A 23941-nucleotide genomic window follows, 5' to 3' on the forward strand; every position below is an offset into this window, starting at 1 on the left:
ATTTCCTGATTCAGGCATTCCGTCTGCCCGTTGGTTTGGGGATGGTATCCAGAGGATAGGCTGATGTCCCCGATTCGAAACGATATCTTCCGGGATCCCATACAGACAAACACCTGTTGGAAAATGCACTTGGCAATTTCCATGGCATTAGGTAGATGCGGAAGGGTGATGAGTTGGCACATCTTGGAGAACCGGTCCACTACAACTAAAATAGTCATGAAGCCCGAAGAGTCCGGCAGATCCATGAGTAAATCCATGGCGATACGGGACTATGGTCTGTGTGGTGTAGGTAAAGGCTTGAGCTTACCGGTAGGTAGTTGGCGAGGGCTCTTTGCCCAGGCACAGACGGGACAGGAAAGAACATAATCCTGGACGTCGGCTGATGACCACCAGAACTTGTGCAGTAGCTCCGTGGTCCGGGTGATTCTGGGATGCCCAGACCTCAGCGAGGTATGGCACCATAGCATTAGTTAGGTCTTGCCTGCAGGGGTTCCTGGAGGTGCTGGGTCGTGGCGTAGAGCCTCTTGGATGGCTGCTTGGATTTCCCACTGTATGGGTCCCACGACACAAGATGGCGGCAGGATGGGCTTGGGAGCTGGGTTAGAGAAAGAGGCGTCAAATAGACGGGATAAGGAATCAGCCTTCACATTTTTCTTGCAGGGCAGGTAGGTGACTATGAAGTTGAATCGGGTGAAGAAGAGTGCCCAGCGAGCCTGTCTGGGGTTGAGCCTCTTAGCACTACTTAAGTACTCCAAATTGCGGTGGTCGGTAAGAACAAGGAATGGGTGATGAGCTCCCTCTAACCAGCAGCACCACTCATCGATAGCCAGCTTAATGTCGAGAAGGTCTCGGTTCCCGACATCATAGTTCCTCTCAGTAGGTTACAGTTTCTTGGAAAAGAAGCCACATGGGTGTAATTTGGGTGGTGTCCCGACTGAGAGAGAACCGCTCCCACGCCAACCTCGGATGCATCCACCTCCAGAACAAAAGGAAGGGTAGAATCTGGCTGCCTAAGGTTGGGTGCAGAGGTGAAGAGGCATTTGAAGGTCTCAAATGCAGTAAGGGCAGTGTCGGTCCTTTAGGTGTGTTGGGTCATTGTCGTGTTAACAACCCAATTGAGATGGTTTGGGATGAGTTGGACCGCAGTGTGAAGAAAAAGCACCCAATAAGTGCTCAGCATATGTGGGAACTCCTTCGAGACTGTTGGAAAAGTATTTCAGGTTTAGCTGGTTAAGAGAATGCCAAGAGTGTGCAAAGCTGTCATCGAGGCAAAGGGTGGCTACTTTGAAGAATCCAAAATATATTTTGATTTGTTTAACACTTTTTTCATTACTACATGATTCCATGTGTTATTTCATAATTTATGTTTTCACTATTATTCTGTAATGTAGAAAATAGTAAAAATATAGAAAAAAACATTGAATGAGTTGGTGCGTCCTAACTTTTGACTGGTACTGTGAGTCTCTAAGAGCTTTCCACACCTGGATTGTGCAACATTTGCCCATTATTCTTTAAAAAGTTCTGTCAAATTGGTTGTTGATCATCAGTAAACAATCATTTTCAGGTGTTGCCATAGATTTTCAAGTAGACCGCATTATCTACCAAGAGAATTCTCTTTGATTATAATCACAGCCGTATGTATTCCCCCCAAGCAGACACATCGATGGCTCTGAACGAACTTTATTTGACTCTTTGCAAACTGGAATCCATACATCCTGAGGCTGCATTCATTGTAGCTGGGGATTTTAACAAGGCTAATTTGAAAACAAGACTCCCTAAAATGTATCAGCATATCGATTGCGCCACCAGGGCTGGCAAAACCTTGGATCACTGTTATTCTAACTTCCGCGACGCATATAAGGCCCTGCCCCGCCCCCCTTTCGGAAAAGCTGACCACGACTCCATTTTGCTGATCCCTGCCTACAGACAGAAACTAAAACAAGAAGCTCTCACGCTGAGGTCTGTCCAACGCTGGTCCGACCAAGCTGATTCCACACTCCAAGACTGCTTCCATCACGTGGACTGGGACATGTTTCGTATTGCGTCAGGCAACAACATTGACGAATACGCTGATTCGGCGTGCGAGTTCATTAGAACGTGCGTTGAAGATGTCGTTCCCATAGCAACGATTAAAACATTCCCTAACTAGAAACCGTGGATTGATGGCAGCATTCGCGTGAAACTGAAAGCGCGAACCACTGCTTTTAATCAGGGCAAGGTGACTGGTAATATGACCGAATACAAACAGTGCAGCTGTTTGCACCTCCGTAAGGCTATCAAACAAGCTAAGCGTCAGTATAGAGACAATGTAGAATCTCAATTCAACGGCTCAGACACAAGAGGCATGTGGCAGGGTCTACAGTCAATCACAGACTACAAGAAGAAATCCAGCTCAGTCACGGACCAGGATGTCTTGCTCCCAGGCAGACTAAATAACTTTTTGCACGCTTTGAGGACAATACAGTGCCACTGACACGGCCTGCAACGGAAACATGCGGTCTCTCCTTCACTGCAGCCGAGGTGAGTAAAACATTTAAACGTGTTAACCCTCGCAAGGCTGCAGGCCCAGACGGCATCCCCAGCCGCGCCCTCAGAGCATGCGCAGACCAGCTGGCTGGTGTGTTTACGGACATATTCAATCAATCCCTATACCAGTCTGCTGTTCCCACATGCTTCAAGAGGGCCACCATTGTTCCTGTTCCCAAGAAAGCTAAGGTAACTGAGCTAAACGACTGCCGCCCTGTAGCACTCACTTCCGTCATCATGAAGTGCTTTGAGAGACTAGTCAAGGACCATATCACCTCCACCCTACCTGGCACCCTAGACCCACTCCAATTTGCTTACCGCCCAAATAGGTCCACAGACGACGCAATCTCAACCAAACTGCACACTGCCCTAACCCATCTGGACAAGAGGAATACCTATGTGAGAATGCTGTTCATCGACTACAGCTCGACATTCAACACCATAGTACCCTCCAAGCTCGTCATCAAGCTTGAGGCCCTAGGTCTCGACCCCGCCCTGTGCAACTGGGTACTGGACTTCCTGACGGGCCGCCCCCAGGTGGTGAGGGTAGGCAACAACATCACCACCCCGCTGATCCTCAACACTGGGGCCCCACAAGGGTGCGTTCTGAGCCCTCTCCTGTAGTCCCTGTTCACCCACGACTGCGCGGCAACGCACGCCTCCAACTCAATCATCAAGTTTGTGGACGACACAACAGTGGTAGGCTTGATTACCAACAACGATGAGACGGCCTACAGGGAGGAGGTGAGGGCCCTCGGAGTGTGGTGTCAGGACAATAACCTCACACTCAACGTCAACAAAACTAAGGAGATGATTGTGGACTTCAGGAAACAGCAGAGGGAACACCCCCCTATCCACATCGATGGAACAGTAGTGGAGAGGGTAGTAAGTTTTAAGTTCCTCGGTATACACATCACAGACAAACTGAATTGGTCCACTCACACAGACAGCATCGTGAAGAAGGCGCAGCAGCGCCTCTTCAACCTCAGGAGGCTGAAGAAATTCGGCTTGTCACCAAAAGCACTCACAAACTTCTACAGATGCACAATCGAGAGCATCCTGGCGGGCTGTATCACCGCCTGGTACGGCAACTGCTCCGCCCACAACCGTAAGGCTCTCCAGAGGGTAGTGAGGTCTGCACAACGTATCACCGGGGGCAAACTACCTACCCTCCAGGACACCTACACCACCCGATGTTACAGGAAGGCCATAATGATCATCAAGGACAACACCCACCCGAGCCACTGCCTGTTCACCCCGCTATCATCCAGAAGGCGAGGTCAGTACAGGTGCATAAAAGCTGGGACCGAGAGACTGAAAAACAGCTTCTATCTCAAGGCCATCAGACTGTTAAACAGCAACCACTAACATTGAGTGGCTGCTGCCAACACACTGACTCCAGCCACTTCAATAATGGGAATTGATGGGAAAGGATGTAAAATATATCACTAGCCACTTTAAACAATGCTACCTAATATAATGTTTACATACCCTACATTATTCATCTCATATGTATACGTATATACTGTACTCTATCATCTACTGCATCCTTATGTAATACATGTATCACTAGCCACTTTAACTATGCCACTTTGTTTACGTACTCATCTCATATGTATATACTGTACTCGATACCATATACTGTATCTTGCCTATGCTGCTCTGCACCATCACTCATTCATATCTTTATGTACATATTCTTTATCCCCTTACACTGTGTATAAGAAATTAGTTTTGGAATTGTTAGTTAGATTACTTGTTGGTTATTACTGCATTGTCGGAACTGGAAGCACAAGCATTTCGCTACACTCGCATTAACATCTGCTAACCATGTGTATGTGACAAATAAAATTTGATTTGATTTGATGTCGGAAGTGTACATACACTTAGGTTGGAATCATTAAAACTTGTTTTTCAACCACTCCACAAATTTCTTGTTAACAAACTATTGTTTAGGCAAGTCAGTTAGGACATCTACTTTGTGCATGACACGTAATTTTTCCAACATTTGTTTACAGACAGATTATTTCTCTTTTAATTCACTGTATCACAATTCCAGTGGGTCAGAAGTTTACATTGTGGGAGCAAATATAACACATAGACAAATGCATAAGATGTATAGAATAGCTGAACACTAAAAACAGACCACACGAAGAGAAGGACACATAGGTGACAGAATAGCTGGACATACCAAGGCCAGAGGGATATACAAAGGAGGGGGTCAGTCAAATGACTAACTGATGACCAATAGACATAGTTCGCATATTTTTAGGACGTAGAGACGCTAGAAACTGAGGAGACACATCGTCTGCTGATCCTAGACAATACACAAACAAAAGAATGCTTTTATCTAAGTGCTGAGCCAAAGCATAGGGCTGTAAAATAGAGGAATGTATAGTATTTTTAGTATAGTTGGACACGCTAGAAACTGAGGAGACACATAGTCTGCTGATCTTAGATAATACACAAACAAAAGAATGCTTTTAGCTAAGTGCAGGAACAAAGCAAGGGTCTTGTCATCATTATAATCTGACGGAAAGCAGGTATGGGCGTTATTGAGCTGAACAAGCGGGATGCACGGATTGGAATGTAACTTCATTTGCATGTGGGATGGGCTCATATGCAATATGTGGATAAATACTGGAGCCAGGGCTCTGGAAAGCGGAGTGTGTTCCGCAGACCATCCCGGCTTGCTATACTTTTGTATTAAAGCCGAATTGATTTCACAAGTTCTGTAATGCGTTGTATTTGATCCGATTTTCTACGACAACATACACTAAGTTGACTCTGCCCTTAAACTGCTTGGAAAATTCCAGAAAATTATGTCATGACTTTAGAAACTTCTGATAGGCTAATTGACATAATTTGAGGCAATTGAAGGTGTACCTGTGGGTGTATTTCAAGGCCTACCTTCAAACTCAGTGCCTCTTTGCTTGACATCATGAGAACATCAAAAGAAATCAGCCAAGACTTCAGAAAATATATTGGAAACCTCCACAAGTCTGGTTCATCCTTGGGAGCAATTTCCAAATGCCTGAAGGTACCACGTTCATCTGTATAAACAATAGTATGCCACTATAAACATCATGGGATCACGTAGAAGTCATACCGCTCAGGAAGAAGATGTGGCCATCACAAAGCCCTGACCTCAATCTTATAGAAAATATGTGGGCAGAACTGAAAATGCATGTGCGTGCAAGGAGGCCTACACACCTGACTCAGTTACACCAGCTCTGTCAGAAGGAATGGGCCAAAATTCATCCAATTTATTGTGGGAAGCTTGTGGAAGTCTACCTGAAACATTTGACCCAAGTTAAACAATTTAAAGGCAATGCTATAAAATCTTAATTGAGTGTATGTATACTTCTGACCCACTGGGAATGTGATGAAAGAAATAAAAGCTGAAATAAATAATTCTCTACTATTATTCTGACATTTCACATTCTTAAAATTAAGTGGTGATCCTAACTGACCTAACACAGGGAATTTTTACTGAGTTTAAATGTATTTGGCTAAGGTGTATGTAAACTTCCGACTTCAACTGTAAGTCAAAGTGTAACTCAGCCACTCAGGAACATTCACTGACTTCTTGGTAAGCAACTTGAGTGTGGATTTGGTGTTGTGTTTTAGGTTATTGTCCAGATGGAAGGTGAATTCATCTCCCAGAGTCTGGTGCAAAGCAGACTGAACCAGGTGTTCCTCTAGGATTTTGCCAGGTGGTTAGCTCCATTCCATACATTTTTTGTCCTGAAAAACTCCCCAGTACTAAACAATTACAAGCATACACATAAATGTAAATGTAATGTAACATGATGCAGTCAAAACTATGCTTGAAAATATGGAAAGTGGTACTCAGTAATGTGTTGAATTGGATTTGTCCCAAACATAACACTTTGTATTTAGGTCTTTGCCTAGTATTTTGCAGTATTACTTTAGTGCCTTGTTGCAAACAGGATACATGTTTTGGAATATTTGTATTCTGTACAGGCTTCCTTCTTTCGCTCTGTCAATTAGGTTAGTATTGTGGAATTACTACAATGTTTTTCATCCATCCTCAGAATTCTCCTATCATATCCATTAAACTCTGTAACTGATTTAAAGTCACCATTGGGCTCATGGTGAAATCCCTGAGCAGTTTCCTTCCTCTCCGGCAACTGGGTTAGGAACGATGCCTGTACCTTTGTCGTGACTGGGTCTATTGATACACCATCCAAAGTGTAATGAATAACTTCACCATGCTCAAAGGGATATTCAAAGTCTACTTTTTATTTTTACTAATAGGTGCCTTTCTTTGAAAACCTCCCTGATCTTTGTGGTTGAATCTGTTTTTGAAATGCACTGCTCAACTGAGGCCCCTTACAGATAATTGTATGTGTGAGGTGCATGCAGAGATGAGGTAGTCGTTCAAAAATATTTTACAACACTATTATTGCATGGACGTTATGTGACTTGTTAAGCACATTTAGGCTTGCCATAACAAATGGATGTAATACTTATTGACTCAAGACATTTCCGCTTTTATTTCATTAATTAATTTGTAAAAAACATTATAATAAAACAATACTAATTCCACTGACATTATGGGGTATTATGTGTAGGCCAGTGAGAAACTAAATCTGAGTGTCATCCATTTTAAATTCAGTCTGGAGGACAACACAATTTAGAAAAAGTCAGGGGGTGTGAATACGTTCTTAAAGCACTGTATAGGCCGAGTTATAATCATGCATTTACAAGAAATGGTAACAGTGGAGACGCTTCCTCTCTCCTGGGTTGTTGTCGCTGCCATATCTACATGTGTTACAGACCTAGAAATGTCCATGTGAAGTCTCTCAAGCTCACCGTGGCAACTGGATGTTAACCACTAACATAGCTGTACACTCAATGCTAATGGGAAAGCACCCAAATGCCAGGGAATAGAGGGTTGCTATGCCAACAAAGCTAGAGGATATTGAGGGTACATCTGGGGATCTGTCTCAATCCTGACATCTGTGCAATCAGCTGGTTTATACAACTACGGTGCCAAGAACATATCCTGTCACAAACACTTTGGAGTGGGCGGTTTGGGTTGCCGAGGGTGGCATGTCGCTCTACCTCTACATATAGTACCTTGATATGTGACAATAACATAGAACTGCCCTAATCTATAACAGGCAGGCTACTAACAAATAGACAAGTTACAGAGGGAGCAAAAAGGGTCAAAAGGATTCACCAAGCTGCTGATATTCAAACAACCTGACCCAAAAACAGACTTGTCACCAGGCTGATCGTTATGGCGCACACCTGTCACCATCGGTTCACGCATCAGCACATAATGACAATCACCTGGACTCCATCACCTCCTTGATTACCTTCACCTCCTTGATTGCCCTATATATGTCACTCCCTTTGGTTCCTTCCCCAGGCATCATTGTTTCATGTCTGTGTGCTGTTAGTGTGTCTTGTTTTGTACTATGTTCTGTTTATTTTAATAAAATACTCACTCCCTGAACTTGCTTCGAGACTCTCAGCGTTACAAGACTATTCCAAAAGTGCTCTGATGTCAGTTAAACAGCTAGTTTTGGTTGAAATTTGGTTGAATTGTCAACTAACATGAATTCAACGTGAAATCAACAAAATATTTCACCATGACATTGGATTTAAGTTAAAAGTTGGGTGAAGAAAAAGGTAAAATTCCCTTACCTTGATCACTATTTGCAAATCCAATCAGTTTTGCACATTGATTCAACATCAGCACTCTGAATTGTTTTGTTGAAATTAGGTGGAAACAATGTTGATTCAACCAGTTTTTTCCCCATTGGTTTGGCTGTTTTAAACTTACAAAACATTTGCTTTTGGGTGTTTTTGTTTGGAGAGTAACTGGGAGATTAAATTGCTTAAGGATTCACACCAATACCCCATGGCCCAGGGTAAAATCTCTTGGACACACTTTTATCATCCGCTGAGAAATGTATTTCACACAAAGAATCAAATCATTTTAGAAGGGGTATATGGTCAACAACACTGATTCAACATAGTAGGCTAGTGCTAGAGGCAATCTACTGTGGTCATGGCACTGAAAGGCTGCATTCAGCAGATTTCCTTGGAAACTCATGATTTCTCAAGAGGAAGGCTGTCATAAGGAATGCAATCATCATTAGATGACCAAAAGCAACACAGTCCACTGGGCAAACTGGTTGAATCGGCATGATTTCAATGTAATTTGTCAACGTATTGTGATGTGGAATCTGTGGAAAATACATGGATTTGCAAAAAGTAATCAACTGTTGTTTTGAGGGCAAAATTCAACAACAGAGTTATGTCATCATGGTAAGGAATTTTCAACATAGACAACCCTTGTTTAGGGTTAGGAGTTAGGTTAAAGGGTTAAGGCTAGGTTTAGGGTTAGCTAAAATTGTTAAGGTAAGGGTTAGGGGAATGGTTAGCTAACATACTAAATAGTTGAAAGTAGCTAAAAAGGAGTAAGTAGTTGAAAAGTTTTTAATTAGCTGAAATTCTGATGAGATTCGCCTACCCATCCACCCCGACCAACCACCCTCCTTTCGTTATTGCCTTAAGTAACCCTCTGTCTTATGTAACCATACCAAACGGAATTTATCATACTAATTTTAGTGTCTCAGATTTCATTTACTATGTTACATATAGTCTGAGACCAGGCTGCCCATCCAGGGTTTTAATCAAGCCCAGCCATATTTAGCTTTGATATTTGTCTGACTACTGCCAATGAGCTATTGTGAGAATGATTATTGAGAGATCTCATTACTAAATATATATATTCACTGTTGCTTTTCAAAGTCATTCCAAAGGGAAGGTTTAGCAGAGCAAATGAAATGTAACCATACGCTCTCATATATCATAATATTTATGCCTATAATATTATAGCATTTGCGAAGTCATGAACAGCTACTGTTTCAATTCCACCCAGGGTTCAACAAAAAATAGACAATATATATAGGCCCAGGGTTTCAAGCTTTGGTTGATGTCAAATGTAATATTCAAGTTAATAATGAATATATTGGATTCACATCCCTATTTCAACCAAAAATTAACCAAAGTTAAAGAATAGTACATCAGATCAAACTTTATTAAAGTTCATTTAAAGTTTGATTTGATAGGATTTAGTCCTATTCTTTAACTTAGATATGTTTGGTTCAGAAAAATTGGAATTAATGTCAGACTAAGTCAGTGGTACAAAATATACATCTCCTTCCAATGTTGATATTTGGTTGCGTTGACAACCAAACACAATTCAACATCACACTATTTACTGTATTGCAAAACTTCTCAACAAGTTAACAAGTTCTATGTTGGATTCACGTCTCCAACTAAACCAAAAGATAAAGAATATTATTAAGCCAGTGATTCAGATGAAACTACCCAAGCATTAGATACATCTCATTTAAATGCTGATATTTGGTTGCGTTGTCAACCTAACACAGTTCGATATTACTTTTGTAATACAGTAAATAGCCTTACATTAGTTTGTAAGAGCCTAAAGTTAAGAGTTTTTACTAAACATTAAAATGGGTAACTCATCCATGGCCACATTGTGGTTACTGTAACTAGAAAAGTTTTATGTAATCATAGAAAGAGTACATGTTCAAGATAGCATGCAAAAACTGCACAGCGGGAAGCACTCGTTTTAATGTTGCTGTACTTCTAAGACAATTAATCAAAAATCTAGTGAAGAGATATGGTAAATAGGACTATCTACTACAAATCAGACATTTTGATACCACAGGCCTAATATGAGGTTTTCGAATTCTGTTCAAATCATAATTTGGTACGGTCAATAGGCTTATGACAATAAAAGTGTTTATGATGACATTGGTAGCCTATTACGCTTCTTTATCACTATAAGACACTAATATAATTAAAAGAAGAATTAGACCAATTAAAACAACCATAAAATGTTGGCCACAAGATACAAACCTACTGTCAAGTTTATTCAGTTAACAGCCAACTTAAATCACATTTAGTAAAACGCGCTTAATTTATGAAACCACAATTGATACATTTTATAGCAGAATCAGCTGCAATGAGATTCATTGAAGAAAACAGCCCGCGAAGCAGCTGGTTACCCGACTTAACAAGAGCATTTCTCTCGACAGCCAGTAGGCTACCGCAAGCTTGAAATATGTTTGTTTTTATCGCTTACCTCCAACACATAGCAATGACATCTCTTAGCTCTGGCTATGATCGCTCCCAGATGTCCACCGACTTCAATCCGGAGTAGATATCGGTCTCTATAGCCTGTATAAATAGGTGGACGTGATCAGCTCCGCTTCACAACTAAGCTATTGCGTGTCACTGCTATGTGACAATAAAAAATGAAAAAAATCTGACCTTTCCCTCTCACCCACTGAGTCAGGATCAATTTGGGGGGAGGGAGGGGGGGTATATTTCATCCTCCTCAGCTCTCCGCTCCCCGACTCACAGCCATCTTGTTCAGCACCACTGTAAGGACAGTTCCCAAGAGTGACGTCAGGGTAGTGAGGACGGGATGGACCAAAGCTGTTTGGCAGTCGGAACACTCTACCTCAACGTTACGTGGCACCGCTGAAAATCTCAAATGTAGACTACAACATCTTCTAATCTCACTTAACTGGACCTAAAATAGGATTATAGAGAGTCTTCAAGTCCACTACCAAGGATGACTACAAGCAAGTAGATTTACCCTAGTGCGTACTTTGTGTAAAAAAAAGGAATACATTAAAGTAGAGAAGTAAACTATTGAATATCTTACATGCCATATTTTCCCTGTCAAAATTATATTTTGCGCCTAGAATTACTCTGCCTCTCCTTGTTCCAATCCAAGCTTTAAGAAACATATATTACAGAGCATACTTTGAGGAGAAAACTGGAATGTTTTGTCCTTGGAAAGGGGCAATCAGCTGTTGCTATATTCACTGTACATTTTTTCACTTAAAAATGTATGATTTGCACCCATTTATTATTGAAGAATATAATTTATAAATGCCTCACGAGTTTAGTTCAACTGTCTCATCTCATCAGAACCCAAAATATAAACTTGTTTTACTCCAATGTCGGTAAAGAAACTCTTTATTTTTCCTTAAAACATCCTTAAAACAATACTTTTGATATCATGGCTGTTCAGTCCTTGCATCCATAGCTCTGTCTATGAATTTGAGTGGTTACATTTCTCAAGCCCCCAGATTTTAAACGAAACAGGGACAACACTTTGTTATCGTTTATACTACCGATTGCTGCTTTAATTAAGTATTGTCTATAGTAAAAACACATTGGGAAAGGCCTACAGTGAATCAAGAAGATCTAAACAAATTAAACCTGTCAATACTGAGAGTGGATTGAAAAGTCAATCCATGAATGGAAAATAATGAAATTAACTCAAATTTGAAGAAACTGTGTACAACCCAATCAAGCTAACTGACGTTTCTAAATGGAGCTATACCACCCTCTGGTGGGGATCTAGCAACTAAGATCAGACAAGTCTGGAAAAAAATATTTTGGACATACTTCTGTCCATTGTTAAGTGGGGCCAACAGGTGCTATCGGCGGCTATTGAGTCATCAGGCCATTTCAGACAACATCCTCCATGCGTCACTATAGGCTCTATGTGCGTCACACTCATCCTTAATGACATCTGGAAAATTACACACATTTACTTTTATTGCAAATTGATAAAACAATTACAAAGATGACAAACATCCAATTTGAATTACCGCAAATAAACCATGACAAAAAAAATCCCTTAATCCCAAACTGCCCACCACAAAACTAATATCAATTACAATACAAAAACATATTCTGAAAACAATGCTATAATCTTTTCCAGTTCATTTTGCCTCTCATTGGACACCAGTACACTTCCGCAACCTCCTCATTTCCAAGTGGCTTCACTTGAAAAACTCTTAATTCACGCCAAATGCCATAAAAGGCATGTCAACTGTTTCTTCCATTGAACAAACCAAATGAACTACAGATGGAACCAGTTAAGGCAGTTGACATAATGACTGTTCACACCAAGCCTCAAAGGCTTATATTCGCCACCAAAACTGTACCAGACTGTACACACATGCAGATGTACCACAGAGTAATGGTATATGGGACTGAACGTTGTGTTTTATCTGTTACATCAGATAGACATCCCACCTATCCCTTGACTACACTGCGATGGGCACTGATTGGACCTGTCTTTGCACCATCTGGGATCCACATCAAGTGGGAATGGGTGTGGAGGTCGTCTCATAGTTTCTCACTGAAAATAAGGTGAGGGAGGAGACTGTTAGAACAGTGTGACCATCCATAACAACAAGGTAAGTTGTTGTACTGTATGCATGCAGATCTAGCAAGTGTTTAAATTTGACACAACATTATACAGTGGGGCAAAAAAGTATTTAGTCAGCCACCAATTGTGCAAGTCCTCCCACTTAAAAAGATGAGAGGCCTGTAATTTTCATCATAAGTACACTTCAACGATGACAGACAAAATGAGAAAAAAATATCCAGAAAATCACAGTGTAGGATTTAATGAATTTATTTGCAAATTATGGTGGAAAATAAGTATTTGGTCAATAACAAAAGTTTATCTCAATACTTTGTTATATACCCTTTGTTGGCAATGACAGAGGTCAAACGTTTTCTGTAAGTCTTCACAAGGCTTTCACACACTGTTGCTGGTATTTTGGCCCATTCCTCCATGCAGATCTCCTCTAGAGCAGTGATGTTTTGGGGTTGTTGCTGGGCAACACGGACTTTCAACTCCATCCAAAGATTTTCTATGTGTTTGAGATCTGGAGACTGGCTAGGCCACTCCAGGACCTTGAAATGCTTCTTATGAAGCCACTCCTTCATTGCCCGGGCGGTGTGTTTGGGATCATTGTCATGCTGAAAGACCCAGCCACGTTTCATCTTCAATGTCCTTGCTGATGGAAGGAGGTTTTCACTCAAAATCTCACGATACATGGCCCCATTCATTCTTTCCTTTACACGGATCAGTCGTCCTGGTCCCTTTGCAGAAAAACAGCCCCAACGCATGATGCTTCCACTCCCATGCTTCACAGTAGGTATGGTGTTCTTTGGATGCAACTCAGCATTCTTTATCCTCCAAACACGACGTGTTGAGGTTTTACCAAAAAGTTATATTTTGGTTTCATCTGACCATATGACATTCTCCCAATCTTCTTCTGGATCATCCAAATGCTCTCTAGCAAACTTCAGACGGGCCTGGACATGTATGGGGACACGTTTGGCACTGCAGGATTTGAGTCCCTGGCGGCGTAGTGTGTTACTGATGGTAGGCTTTGTTACTTTGGCCTCAGCTCTCTGCAGGTCATTCACTGGGTTCCCCCGTGTGGTTCTGGGATTTTTGCTCACTGTTCTTGTGATCATTTTGACCCCACAGGGTGAGATCTTGCGTGGAGCCCCAGATCGAGGGAGATTATCATTGGTCTTGTATGTCTTCCATTTCCTAATAATTGCTCCCACAGTTGATTTCTTCACACCAAGCGGCTTACCTTTGCAGATTCAGTCTTCCCAGCCTGGTGCAGGTCTATAATTTTGTTTCTGGTGTCCTTTGACAGCTCTTTGGTCTTGGCCATAGTGGAGTTTGGAGTGTGACTGTTTGAGGTTGTGGACAGGTGTCTTTTATACTGATAACAAGTTCAAACAGGTTCCATTAATACAGGTAACAAGTGGAGGACAGAGGAGCCTCTTAAAGAAGGTCTGTGAGAGCCATAAATCTTGCTTGTTTGTAGGTGACCAAATACTTATTTTCCACCATAATTTGCAAATCAATTCATAAAAAATCCTACAATGTGATTTTTTGGATTTTCTTCCCTCATTTTGTCTGTCATAGTTGAAGTGTACCTATGATGAAAATTACAGGCCTCTCTCATATTTTTAAGTGGGAGAACTTGCACAATTGGTGGCTGACTAAATACTTTTTGCCCCACTGTATATGAATGGTAATGCACAAGACTGTAGATCATGTATGTTCCCTGACCTAACTCTGTACAACTCAAGGTATTAGATCTTCTCACAGGTGTGTTACCTGTCAAGGTGAGAAAGGACATCGTGAAGCTGAGCCAGCAAGGCACGGTGCTCATGAGGATTGCTCTCCAGAGTACCACTCAGGCGACTCAGGTAAGAGTCCAGGGTACCAAGAGAGGGGGTCTCACCCGTGCCTGGAGAGAAAGTGTAGTGAAACTAAGGATTCAATTCCTATATGAACAATATTGGGGGTTGATGGAAGAAATACTAAAATATTGTAGTTTAAAATATTTTGAAAACATTAGAACCAAATCTGTATGTTTCAAATTGTCTTGCTAAGGACAAGTCATCAATGTTGATTTCGGCCAATTCATCAACAAACACGTTATGTTTTTACGTCTACAAACTACTTTCACGGTAAGGAAACTTCAACATAAGTAAAAGCAGCCATATCATATAGGGAGACTGTACTATCAGGTTCCGAGATGGATGAGAGGGCCCAGTGACATGGTTCTGACCTGGCAGGGCCACAGTGGACAGGCTGCTGACGAGGGTGTGTTTGATGGCCAGCAGGTGCCTGTGCAGGGCCTGCGTCCGGAGCTCATCCTGCCCCAGTTCAGCTTCCAGTCTCTCCTTAGCGCTGTACATGTCTGAAATGTGCTTCTGCAACACTGCGTTCTGCTCCTCAAACTCCACATTTGCTTTGCGTAAACGCCGCAGCTCCGCTTCTCGGGCTGGGAGCAAAGAAACAACCATTAGTAAGGAAATAGCTAGAACTTTCTTCACTGAAACGGTGTTTGTCCCAGAGACGCTCCTCTGTCTGTCTCATACCCTTGTTCTGGTCCAGGAATTCCTCTGTAAATATTGGAACATCAAATCTGTTGGACAGATGATCTGAACCCTAGAGGACATAATTCAAAACAAATCAACCCGTGGCACAAAATCAGAAGTCAGCCTACTCATAACCTCTATTCAGAAACACAACACATTATGTAAGGCTAACTGTACCTTCAGAGCAGCTGATCCAGAACTGTTAGCATTGATAATGACAGATGGAGACTCTTCTGAAAAAGAAGATCCCATTATTTAAATGCTCAAAGAAGAAAAATGAACAAAAGACAAAAACTGAAAGGAACAGTTTTAACCACCCTGTCAAACTAACGAAATACAGTGGGGCAAAAAAGTATTTAGTCGGCCTCCCGGGTGGCGCAGTGGTTAAGGGCGCTGTACTGCAGCGCCAGCTGTGCCATCAGAGTCCCTGGGTTCACGCCCAGGCTCTGTCGTAACCGGCCGCGACCGGGAGGTCCGTGGGGCGACGCACAATTGGCCTAGCGTCGTCCGGGTTAGGGAGGGCTTGGTCGGTAGGGATGTCCTTGTCTCATCGCGCACCAGCGACTCCTGTGGCGGGCCGGGCGCCAGGTGCACGGTGTCGCCAGGTGCACGGCGGCTGGCTTCTGGGTTGGATGCGCGCTTTGTTTGTTGTGTTTCGGAGGACGCATGGCTTTCGACCTTCGTCTCTCCCGAGCCTGTACGGGCACAGTGCGCGCTAACCAGGTGCACGGTGTTTCCTCCGACACATTGGTGCGGCTGGCTTCCGGATTGGATGCGCACTGTGTTAAGAAGCGGCTGGTTGGGTTGTGTATCGGAGGACGCATGACTTTCAACCTTCGTCTCTCCCGAGCCCGTACGGGAGTTGTAGCGATGAGACAAAGGGGTAAAAACAATTTAAAAAAAAAGTATTTAGTCAGCCACCAATTGTGCAAGTTCTCCCACTTCAAAAGATGTAATTTTCATCATAGGTACACTTCAACTATGACAGACAAAATGAAAAAAAAAATATCCAGAAATCACATTGTAGGATTTTTAATGAATTTATTTGCAAATTATGGTGGAAAATAAGTATTTGGTCACCTACAAACAAGCAAGATTTCTGGCTCTCACAGACCTGTAACTTCTTCTTTCAGAGGCTCCTCTGTCCTCCACTCGGCACCTGTTTGAACTTGTTATCAGTATAAAAAGACACCTGTCCACAACCTCAAACAGTCACACTCCAAACTCCACTATGGCCAAGACCAAAAAGCTGTCAAAGGACACCAGAAACAAAATTGTATACCTGCACCAGGCTGGGAAGACTGAATCTGCAATAGGTAAGCAGCTTGGTTTGAAGAAATCAACTGTGGGAGCAATTATTAGGAAATGGAAGACATACAAGACCACTGATAATCTCCCTCGATCTGGGGCTCCACGCAAGATCTCACCCCGTGGGGTCAAAATGATCACAAGAACGGTGAGCAAAAATCCCAGAACCACACGGGGGGACCTAGTGAATGACCTGCAGAGAGCTGGGACCAAAGTAACAAAGCCTACCATCAGTAACACACTACGCTACCAGGGACTCAAATCCTGCAATGCCAGACGTGTCCCCCTGCTTAAGCCAGTACATGTTCAGGCCCGTCTGAAGTTTGCTAGAGAGCATTTGGATGATCCACAAGAAGATTGGGAGAATGTCATATGGTCAGATGAAACCAAAATATAATTTTTGGGTAAAAACTCAACTCGTCGTGTTTGGAGGACAAAGAATGCTGTGTTGCATCCAAAGAACACCATACCTACTGTGAAGCACGGGGGTGGAAACATCATGCTTTGGGGCTGTTTTTCTGCAAAGGGACCAGGACGACTGATCCGTGTAAAGGAAAGAATGAATGGGGCCATGTATCGTGAGATTTTGAGTGAAAACCACCTTCCATCAGCATGGACATTGAAGATGAAACGTGGCTGGGTCTTTCAGCATGAAAATGATCCCAAACACACCGCCCGGGCAACGGAGTGGCTTCGTAAGAAGCATTTCAAGGTCCTGGAGTGGCCTAGCCAGTCTCCAGATCTCAACCACATAGAAAATCTTTGGAGGGAGTTGAAAGTCCGTGTTGCCCAGCAACAGCCCCAAAACATCACTGCTCTAGAGGAGATCTGCATGGAGGAATGGGCCAAAATACCAGCAACAGTGTGTGAAAACCTTGTGAAGACTTACAGAAAACATTTGACCTCTGTCATTGCCAACAAAGAGTATATAACAAAGTATTGAGATAAACTTTTGTTATTGACCAAATACTTATTTTCCACCATAATTTGCAATTAAACTCATTAAAAATCCTACAATGTGATTTTCTGGATATTTTTTTCTCATTTTGTCTGTCATAGTTGAAGTGTACCTATAATGAAAATTACAGGCCTCATCTTTTTAAGTGGGAGAACTTGCACAATTGGTGGCTGACTAAATACTTTTTTGCCCCACTGTAGTAGGTAGACGTGTCACATATCTCATCTAATAAGTTAGATGCGTTACAACTCTGACCTCTCTTGACCTTCTTGTCCTGGATCTTGGCACTGGTGATCTGATAGGCTTCACTCTGTTGGTATTCTCTCAGCTCCCGGGCATACTGCAGCTTCTCTCGCTCTGCCTCATCCAGGAAGCGCTATCAGGTCAGCACACAAGCAAACTTCAGTCCACTCCAGACACACACAGAAGAGATCTCAATACACTGGTAGCTTGCATTCCCAGGCTTCTCCTCAACATTATGGCCTGTAGTTGTGAAGGCCGACCTGGGCTTATCAAACAGATCTGGCTAGTCTAGAAATATTCATATAAATATAACTATGCATAAAATGATGCACAATGCTACTGAATGCACTGCCACTAAATACAAAGCTGGGGCAAAAAAGTGTGGAACTGTTCCTACAACTACATTTCTCTTTCCGACCCATAAAGCCTGAAGGTACCTGTTTGTCATGAGGTGCTAAGCGGCTCCACTCTGCACCCAGCCTCTTGGTGATTTCTGGAAAGGGCAGGTCGGGGTGTTTGGCACGGATCTGCTCCCGCCGTTCATTCAGGAAACGCACATATCCTGTCACTGGTGCCTTAGGACCATTGGGCAACACCTTCTTTCTCTTCTTACCCTTGGGCCAACCTCTCTTCTTCACAGGCTGTACAGAAAGAGAACAGACATGCGACCCAGGATGAAATTATAAAATGCTAGCAATGTGAAAGTGTGTATCAAAAAATCAGGAAACATAGCATGACATCATCATCACAATGTTTATGCTCTTCTCCAATTTAAAGGGACAATGCAGTCAGAATTATGTTTCTCATGGGTTTTGTATCATATTGTACAACAGCTGATGAAACTAACACTGTAAAACTGTTTAGAAATTTGATCAGAGTTAATTCCTGATAGTTGCTGGTTGAAAACACAATCTACACAGGACCTTCTAATCAGCAGGTTTTGCATGGGTGGAGTTTTGGCTTGCCTGGTGAGAGTTCCAAACCGCTAGTTTTGAGATTACATATCGGAAAAGACTAAGTGGGATCCTTGGTATGTCCAACTCTGACATCACCCCATTCAAGTTGAAATGTAAAATGGTTAAGGTTTATGGTTGGCATGTCCCAAAGGGCCTGAATTACACTAACCATTACATATCCCTCTCCACTCAGACCACTCCAGACAGTCCTAGCTAAATTCTTGCTTGGGAAATAGTTTTTTGGTGAAAAGCTATTTGTTTCTTTTTGACCAATTTAATGGAAAATTATTACAGTAAGGGACTTAAACTGTTACACAGAAAGTATTTGATATTAGGATAAAAACGGTTGCATTGGGCCTTTAAGCTAGATCAGGTCATAGAATGGTAACAACACGTAGGAAACAATGAGATAACCATACAGTAGGTAGTCTGTGTATACACAGAGTAGAGAGTACTGTTATTCATGTCAGTATGGGGCCAATTCCCCTTCTCTTGCCTCTTCTTGTACTGCATCAGAGGACTGCGTGCCTCTTGGTGGAGGTCCATCATTTTGCTCCTGCTTCACACCACCCATGATATCGTTATCCCAGTGATTGATCTGCAAGTGGGATATATTACATATGATTCGGAAACAGGTCTAGGAAGTTATTAGTACTTTATACTCACTCATTGAGTTTGTCAGAAGAATATGGTTATATGAAGGACGGGAATATATCAGATCTGTAGTTTGTTATTCTAAATATAACCTAGCTCTTGATCATGACTCTCAGTTCCTTTACATTACACATATGAGTCACTGGATGAAGGCGTCTTCTGTACGGGGGAGTTTTGTTAAGAGCGCCGATGCTCAGATTGAACATTACCACGCATCACTTGAATTCCGTTTTAGGAAGCATAAAGACCCTATCTTTCATATCAGCGAGAAATCATTTTCAAGAAACAAAAGGTTAAATTGATAAACATCTTTATAGGGGTTCCCAGACGGTCATATGTCCATGCTAAAGCGCTTGTTTACGGAAAAAATACAGAAGACAGAGTGGACTAGCTACCTGAGTCTTCGAACACCGGTGAAAACGGAAAATAGATGCCACAAAAACGTTGTCACTGAAAATGACAGCCGACTGCTACCGTGTTAAAACCGGTTCAAACAGTGTACAGTAAGTGGGTGTTTTGCATTTGTGAAATTATTTTGATTTGATATGAAAGTATGGAGATTTATGTTTCTATAACTGTACCGCAATTTGAGATTCGCGTTTAGATTAAAGTAATTGGCTGTTTTGGCTTCCAGAGCCAATTTGCCTTTGAACAGAATATAAATATGAGCTAGCTAGCTACAAGAGTGGTGTTAGCCTGCTGCACAGACCCTATGGACACTAGCCTAGAGCGCCAAGTTAAATTGTACTTTAGAGCATTTTTAAGCTCTCTCCACGGTTACAGTAGGAAGAAGAATATGTAATTGTTGTAAAAATGTGTGAGTGTGCTACATTTACTATCATTATATATTAATACATTGAATTACTTTGACATATTTAAATTATGCTATATATGCCAAGTTCCCTATGGTGGACAGAACGTGTTTCTACATTAGCCTACACAGACTAAGGTTCTCACCACACAATAATTACAGGAAATAGTTCAAATTGCTGACATTAGTAATAAAGATTATAGTCACCACAATCTCACAAAATCGATTGCTTAAAAGGTGCACTATGCAGAAATCGCCCTGTCATTTCCTGGTTGCTAAACTTCTAGTTTGTCTAATTTCAGTTTATGACAAACAAAACAAGCAAGTATAGTGTAGAGAATCATTGTACAATTTAAACCGCCGTGAAATATATTTTCCATAACCAAAAATATTGTATTTTCATCTGTTTGAAGCTGGTGTACAAAACCAAAAGTAAAAGACACAAAAACGAAAATTATGAACAGAATCATAGAGAGAGAGAGAGCATAACAGATCTGCTGCTTCTTAGACTTGCTTTCAATGAGAATGAGCCCTATAACTCACATTTCTTTGTGAATTTGGTCAGGTCGCTCTGTTGGTTGCTGAAATTCTATGCTGTTTGCTCAATTTCTATTTTTGTGAGAAAACAATTACTGAATAGTATAGGAAATCATTGTACAATTTAAATCGATGTGAAATATATTTTCAATAACAAAAAAAGCTGGTGGTCCCAAAAAGTTTTTTTTCGTTATTGAAAAGATATTTCACATCAATCTAAAACTGAAATTGCGCGAACAGTGTAGAATTTGTGCAACCAGGAAATGACAGCAGTTTCCACTAGATAAGACAGCCACAAAGTCAGAAATCACAACACTGTTGGGTAAGTAATGCTATGAAACACTATCATTCCATTAGCGCCAGATATTATGGTCATTTTCTGAAAGTATAATGCAAAAAAAAAAATATCCTGTGTAGCACCTTTTAGAACATATCCATATATTTGGTTTAATAGAAGTATATTTGTCGTATGCGCCCGCCAGTGCGTAATGAACGCAGCTGTAACGTTACTTTTTAGACCACAGTTTTAGAAAGAAAATAAATAAATCGGGCGCTCCTCCCATAAACGTCTCTCGCCAGACAGGAATTCGTGGAATTGAGGGTTAAGCTATCATTCAAATGAAAGCCAACCCCTGTCGCAATTTACATTTTAGTTATTAAGCAGACGCTCGTATCCAGAGCGTTTTATAGTAGGGAGTGCATACATTTTCGTACTTTTAGAAACCGATGTGAGGGTGATGATTAGTTGAAATCATAAGTCAAGTGTTCTTTTTCCGTATTGGCCATCTACCGAAATAATTTCCTCACTGAGATAAATGGCTACAACAGGTTGTCATCTATTGAAATTTATAAGCAGTATACCCAAGTTCATTGAGGTCTGTCTGTTAAGAGCGCAAACGGTACACGTCATCAAAGTTATATCAATGTGAGTGACTTAATTTGCGCGCGCTATTGATTACAGTATAACAAACCTAATAAATTCCAGTTGAGTAACCACTTGGTAAATATTGGTGCGTGTGCAGTTTATACGGTACTCATTTAGCGAAATACAAGTAACGTAAATCTGAACACAAGTGTGTAGTAGGGAGTAACTTTTATGTATTGGTTTTAACAATATCACAATTTATTTCAGCATATCGATTATGAATTTGTACACTTAAAATCGGTGTTTTGACAAACTCAGCCATAAATAGAAAAAGACATGACAACAGGAAGCAGCAACAGTATAATTTGCAAGGTATGTTTTACGAATATAAATTATGTTACATTTATATAAAGTATCATTTAACTTAATCAGGTCAAAACTACTGAATGAGCCTACTTAAATAGTCCAAAAACGATGATTTATTGATTTTGATTATACAAGTGTAATCGTGAAGATATGTTTGGCCAGGCTATACTGTAGAGCGAGCTAAATAAATAGCTAGCTAATTTCGGCTAGCAAACATCGATGGAACGGACAATGGGAAACGGTCAGTACACTTCCTGAACAGGAGGTACATATATGCGTCAAAGATGTGATGAAATATGCCAACAATAACATTTCTAACAATAATATTAATTTTAATATACATTTTTAATGTAATTATTTAGCAAACCTAGATAATATTTTATTACTCACCCCTTATCATGGGCTCTCAACCTAACGCCAGAGACGGAAGATGGAGCGAGACATCCCACTCCCTATTTTTTTCTGTTCTAATGGAAGTCGATTAACGAAGTAGAACTGACCCAGCTGCAATCGCATTTGTGTACTGTCTATGGGAGAGCCACCCCCTTAAGTAGACCGGAACTGACCAAATTTTCCAATGGTAAACGGCCCGAATGAATCTTTATTTATCGACCATCTTTGATATGACTTCAGGAAGAGCGTATTCTCATTGACGATTGGCTGACACAATAACACCCACATGATTGGTTAGTTAATTCTGAGCGATATACATAACGAGGTATGTGCTGCGTTCAGTACGTTTGTACGTTCTGTAACATTCAATTGAACGATGCTGTACTGAACGGCCAGTTGAAAAACGGGGAGGTTGTGGTTTGGTGAACGCTGTCAGCATGGCCAATTCCTCACAGATAGAACAATGAAACAGATATTTCACTGGATGAATAAAAGTGAAGCATCCGCTTGGCTTATCCACTCGACTACCCAAATATGGTAGTGAGTGGAAGCCCACAGCCGGCAGTGGGCGAAGATGGAACGAGATTGATTTTGGCAGACATTCCGCAAATTTTCTCATCAACATTTGATGTCAATTACAGTTCTGTTCCCAAAACTAGAATATGTTATGAACAGAGTGGACTTTACCTTTAGCAAACGTTTTTAAAAGTTGTGTGGTTTAGGAGTGCAAAGGCAAATTAAGTTTTTTTTTCCTCACATGCGCACTTCAAAGTAGGCGTTCCCTAATGGAAATATGCAGATGCATGATAGAACTCGCCAATTGGAACTCGCTAGCTTGCACTTGGCTCTGCCCACCTCCTTGCTTGTTCTGTCCACTATGACTCATTTATTCCCATTGGAAGCGACAGGCTGTGGTCTATCTTGGTTTAGTTATACAAATATTTGACTTCTTAGGGATAGGAGGCAGTATATTCACATCCAGATGAAAAGCATGCCCAAAGTAAACTGCCTGTTACTCAGGCCCAGAAGCTAGGATATACATATAATTAGTAGATTTGGATAGAAACCACTCAGAAGTTTCTAAAACTGTTAAAATAATGTCTGTGAGTATAACAGAACTGATTTGGCAGGCGAAACCCCGAGCATAATCCATCCAGGGGACATTTTTTGGGAGGTTATTGTGTTTTCTATGGGAATCCTGATTAATTAGGGCCCAGATTGCAGTTCCTATGGCTTCCACTAGATGTCAACAGTCTTTAGAAATTCAATGTTTTCAATGTTTTTCTTTTGAGAAATGAAGATGTGCTATTCATTCCATGTGTCACTCTTAAGGCCCCTACTATTTTGGTGCTCGTGAACAGGAACGTGCTCCATGTTTTTTTATCCGGTATTAGAAACAGTTTATTCCATCTTAAGTTTTATCGATTATTTACATTTTCTGATACCTGAGGTTGGATTAGGAACGTTGTTTGAAATGTTTGGACCAAGTTTACAGGTAATTTATTAGATACTTTGTAGTCATG

At 41.4% G+C, this 23941-nt stretch overlaps 1 protein-coding gene and 1 long non-coding RNA gene across 3 annotated transcripts in view; one reads left to right on the plus strand and one right to left on the minus strand.

Annotated features, from left to right (window-relative positions):
* Positions 1-11568: 11568 nt before the first annotated feature.
* LOC135556531 (SWI/SNF-related matrix-associated actin-dependent regulator of chromatin subfamily E member 1-related-like) lies at positions 11569-22585 on the minus strand. Of its 2 annotated transcripts, none has more exons than XM_064989818.1 (9): positions 22416-22585; positions 19289-19390; positions 18274-18477; positions 17849-17969; positions 15505-15560; positions 15328-15397; positions 15015-15230; positions 14558-14690; positions 11569-12763 (listed from the first exon to the last, which is right to left on the minus strand). In XM_064989818.1, exons 2-9 carry the CDS (start codon positions 19364-19366, stop codon positions 12751-12753), a joined length of 891 nt encoding a protein of 296 aa, XP_064845890.1. In that variant the 5' UTR covers positions 19367-19390; positions 22416-22585; the 3' UTR covers positions 11569-12750. The 2 variants fall into 2 exon arrangements, with proteins under 2 accessions (XP_064845890.1, XP_064845891.1); XM_064989819.1 differs by lacking the exon at positions 22416-22585 and adding an exon at positions 20801-20894.
* The window catches only part of LOC135556532 (uncharacterized), a 29684-nt gene continuing 25366 nt past the window's right edge, over positions 19624-23941 (plus strand). Inside the window, exon 1 of the long non-coding RNA XR_010458003.1 lies at positions 19624-19949. This is a non-coding gene — a long non-coding RNA (uncharacterized LOC135556532). The remainder of the gene's footprint in view (positions 19950-23941) is intronic.

Source organism: Oncorhynchus masou, chromosome 15 (genome assembly GCF_036934945.1).
Source record: "Oncorhynchus masou masou isolate Uvic2021 chromosome 15, UVic_Omas_1.1, whole genome shotgun sequence".
NCBI classification, from domain to species: domain Eukaryota; kingdom Metazoa; phylum Chordata; class Actinopteri; order Salmoniformes; family Salmonidae; genus Oncorhynchus; species Oncorhynchus masou.